At 41.0% G+C, this 3,999-nt stretch overlaps 1 protein-coding gene across 1 annotated transcript; it reads left to right on the top strand.

Moving 5' to 3' along the window:
- Nucleotides 1-469: 469 nt before the first annotated feature.
- Nucleotides 470-3,408, top strand: LOC135932299 (protein NLRC3-like). The gene is made up of 4 exons (XM_065469704.1): nucleotides 470-512; nucleotides 922-1,094; nucleotides 1,203-1,206; nucleotides 1,614-3,408. Exons 1-4 carry the CDS (start codon nucleotides 470-472, stop codon nucleotides 2,834-2,836), a joined length of 1,443 nt encoding a protein of 480 aa, XP_065325776.1. The 3' UTR covers nucleotides 2,837-3,408.
- Nucleotides 3,409-3,999: the final 591 nt, after the last annotated feature.

The following is a 3,999-nucleotide window of genomic DNA, read 5'->3' as shown; positions in this document are numbered from 1 at the left end:
GTGGTGGTAAGGAAGAGGTCTAACAGGGTGCAAATCTAAACAGGGGTGAAGCTGAGTCTTCCGTGTAAGGAGCTGTCTCTCTGTAGACACTTTCTGATGGTGGCTACTGCCTCAGTTGTGAAATGTGAGCTGATAGTTTAAAATGTGGACCTTGCTGATGAAGTCCGTGGAGAGTGATGAGTAGTGTTTCCCATAAGCAGAATTTGTGGTTTATAAGGTCAGATTATTTTATCATTATACTGAACTTATAACTGAAAAAAGTATAAACATAAACCGTTATTACCTTATTATCACAGGGTTACCAGCACATTCACATGTCATTGATGTTTTATTCCAAACAGATCAGTGTTGGATGTATGTGGCAGAGACACTAAAACCTTAACATAAAGAAATTAATGTGATGTGATACATAACTGTGTTCACAGTTTCTTCTGGTAAAATCATCTTCTTGTGTTTTTATAGAAAGATCATGGAAGAACCTGTAGAACAACCACCAACCAAAGCATCAGCAGGTAGGAAATCTATGGTTTGTCTGATGAGATGTATGGATGTACATGAGGTAGATTCCCTTTTTGTAACGTTTTTTTTAGAAAGATATTCTGACATTTGTTAGAAAAAAATGTCAGAACATTTACTCATCATTATGTATATGCTTGCCTTTAAAACAAACAGTTTCTATCGTTATAAGTACATCAAAGTCAAATGTTTCGAAACATGTCTTAATCTTTTTTGGCACATTTTTATAACATGAGAACTGCCAATCTAAGGAGCTTGGCAGAAAAAGCAACTGGACTTGAACCCACACACCCTAAATTCAGTATTTGAATATGAGATGATGAAGTTTTAATTCAACAGATTTAGAGTATTTTTCACATGATTGAGATTGAGATGCATGTTTATGTCTCTTTATTCTTCCTGTAGAGGAGGAGCTTGCCAGCGTCCGGCCAGCCTTTGTTTGGAGGGTGTCAACAGAAATCCTCACACAGCTCCTTGAAGCTCTTGTAATTGACGGTGTTTTAAATGAACTGGAGAAAGAATCGATACTGGAGAGGAACCCAGTCAGAGCAGACAAGGCACGCTGCTCCATCAACTCAGTGAGGAAGAAAGGGGACAAAGCCTGCAGAATAATGATCAGACATCTTCAGAGTATAGATCTCTCTCTTTTTTCTCAGCTGCGTTTAAACTCTGATCCATCTGCTCAGCAAGGTGAGGTCATGTATCTCTATAAGAATGGTCACCACCAGTTTGTTGCGATGTAAAAGTGTAAAACTTCAGAATTCATTGTAAGAAAAAGGGGAGGAAAAGAAAGAAAAGCCATAGTCATTTGACTTGAGTGCTTCAGGAAAAAAAGAAAACAAAATGCCATATTTATATAGAATAATGTAAAGCATTTATTTTTGTGGCCAGAAACGGTTAACATTATCTGTCTCCTTTCTAATTTACAGCAGGAATTATATTTGAATACTGAATGTCTGTCAGGTGCTTCTTTTAAATGGTGAACATAGCGGTAGGGGTACATTATAACACTTAAACATTGTACTTTTTGGTAACAAAGTTTTTTCTTTTGGGTTTTTTTTTTCTGTTTTTTCTTTCTTTTCTTTTTTTAAATTCAGATGTTCTTCAGGATTGTCAGCCTAAATTCAAGTCTGACCTGAGGAGGAAGTTCCAGTGTGTGTTTGAGGGGATCGCTAAAGCAGGGAACCCAACCCTTCTGAATCAGATCTACACAGAGCTCTACATCACAGAGGGAGGGACTGCAGAGGTCAATGATGAACATGAGGTCAGACAAATTGAAACAGTATCCAGGAAACCAGACAGACCAGAAAAAACAATCAGACAAGAAGACATCTTTAAAGACTCACCTGGAAGAGATAAACCAATCAGAACAGTGCTGACAAAGGGAGTGGCTGGCATTGGGAAAACAGTCTTAACACAAAAGTTCACTCTTGACTGGGCTGAAGGCAAAGCCAACCAGGACATCCAGTTCATATTTCCATTTACTTTCAGAGAGCTGAATATGTTGGAAGAGGAAAAGTTCAGCTTGGTGGAACTTGTTCATCTCTTCTTTACTGAAACCAAAGAAGCAGGAATCTGCAGCTTTGAAGACTTCCAGGTTGTGTTCATCTTTGATGGTCTGGATGAGTGTCGACTTCCTCTGGACTTCCACAAAACTAAAATCCTAGCTGACCCTTGCAAGTCCACCTCAGTGGACGTGCTGCTGATAAACCTCATCAGGGGGAAACTGCTTCCCTCTGCTCGCCTCTGGATAACCACACGACCTGCAGCAGCCAGTCAGATCCCTCCACACTGTGTTGGCATGGCGACAGAGATCAGAGGATTTACTGACCCACAGAAGGAGGAGTACTTCAGGAAGAGATTCAAAGATGAGGAACAGGCCAACAGGATCATCTCCCACATCAAGACATCACGAAGCCTCCACATCATGTGCCACATCCCAGTCTTCTGCTGGATCACTGCTACAGTTCTGGAGGATGTGCTGCAAACCAGAGAGGGAAGACAACTACCCAAGACCCTGACTGAGATGTACATCCACTTCCTGGTGGTTCAGGCCAAAGTGAAGAAGGTCAAGTATGATGGAGGAGCTGAGACAGATCCACACTGGAGTCCAGATCCAGAGAGCAGGAAGATGATTGAGTCTCTGGGAAAACTGGCTTTTGATCAGTTGCAGAAAGAAAACTTGATCTTCTATGAATCAGACCTGACAGAGTGTGGCATCGATATCAGAGCAGCCTCAGTGTACTCAGGAGTGTTCACACAGATCTTTAAAGAGGAGAGTGGACTGTACCAGGACAGGGTGTTCTGCTTCATCATCTGAGTGTTCAGGAGTTTCTGGCTGCTCTTCATGTCCACCTAAACTTCATCAACTCTGCAGTCAATCTGCTGGAAGAACAACAGACAGCCTCCTGGTGGTCAAAAATTTTTAATGCACCAAAACTACAGCATGTCCACCAGAGTGCTGTGGACAAGGCCTTACAGAGTCCAAATGGACACCTGGACTTGTTCCTGCGCTTCCTCCTGGGTCTTTCACTGCAGACCAATCAGACTCTCCTACGAGGTCTGCTGAAACAGACAGGTAGCTCACAGACCAATTAGGAAACATTCCAGTACATAAAGGAGAAGCTCAGTGAGAATTTGTCTGCAGAGAAAAGCATCAATCTGTTCCACTGTCTGAATGAACTGAACGATCTTTCTCTAGTGGAGGAGATCCAACAGTGCCTGACTTCAGGAAGTCTCTCCACTGGTAAACTGTCTCCTGCTCAGTGGTCAGCTCTGGTCTTCATCTTACTGTCATTAGAAAAAGATCTGGATGTGTTTGACCTGAAGAAATACTCTGCTTCAGAGGAGGCTCTTCTGAGGCTGCTGCCAGTGGTCAAAGCCTCCAACAAAGCTCTGTAAGTACAATTGTACTCATCCATTTAACATCCAGTTGTGTCAGTAACTTATTTCTGACACATTTATTTGGCAAACAATAGCTTTTACTTTGGTGGCAGGTCGTGCATTAAACAAAGCATTTCCATTGTGACTTAGTTATAATCAAATTATTTGAATTACTCAGTGAATCATTGCAGCCATAGAATCATCCTTAGTTACACTTTATTAAGCTTAGATTTCTGGGTGCTTCTTTGAATGTACTGAGCATTGCTTCTTCACTCACCTCTTTCCACTTTCTGTGCGTTCATGCACCACTGTTGAATGTAACTTACTAATAAAATCCCTACAAAATCTGTCTACTGCACTGTGCCTTGGTCTTCCACATTGTGATTTTTGTTTGTTTTTTTGGTTTTTTTTGGCCTGTGCTCTCCCCTCACTTCAAACTGGTTGAAGCAGATTGTCCAGCACCTCAGTTTATCCTCAATCTGAAACTAGCTGTTTTGGCTATTTAACCTTTAAACACACCTTCTCTCGTCATCCCTCCTATTGTTGCCATAAAATAAAATTTAAATTTAAAATTTAAAAATAAACAACCAAATAAAAAAA

Source organism: Pelmatolapia mariae, linkage group LG23 (assembly GCF_036321145.2).
Source record: "Pelmatolapia mariae isolate MD_Pm_ZW linkage group LG23, Pm_UMD_F_2, whole genome shotgun sequence".
Taxonomy (NCBI): Eukaryota; Metazoa; Chordata; class Actinopteri; order Cichliformes; family Cichlidae; genus Pelmatolapia; species Pelmatolapia mariae.
Note: the sequence above shows the minus strand (reverse complement) of the source record. Positions and strands in the feature narration are given on the sequence as shown.

What these genes read in the sequence shown, in the direction of transcription:
- LOC135932299 (XM_065469704.1), top strand. Translation starts at nt 470, where the DNA reads ATGGAAGAACCTGTAGAACAACCACCAACCAAAGCATCAGCAG. An exon ending in ACCAACCAAAGCATCAGCAG is followed by an intron (nt 513 to 921) that starts GTAGGAAATCTA and finishes TTCTTCCTGTAG; the next exon opens with AGGAGGAGCTTGCCAGCGTC.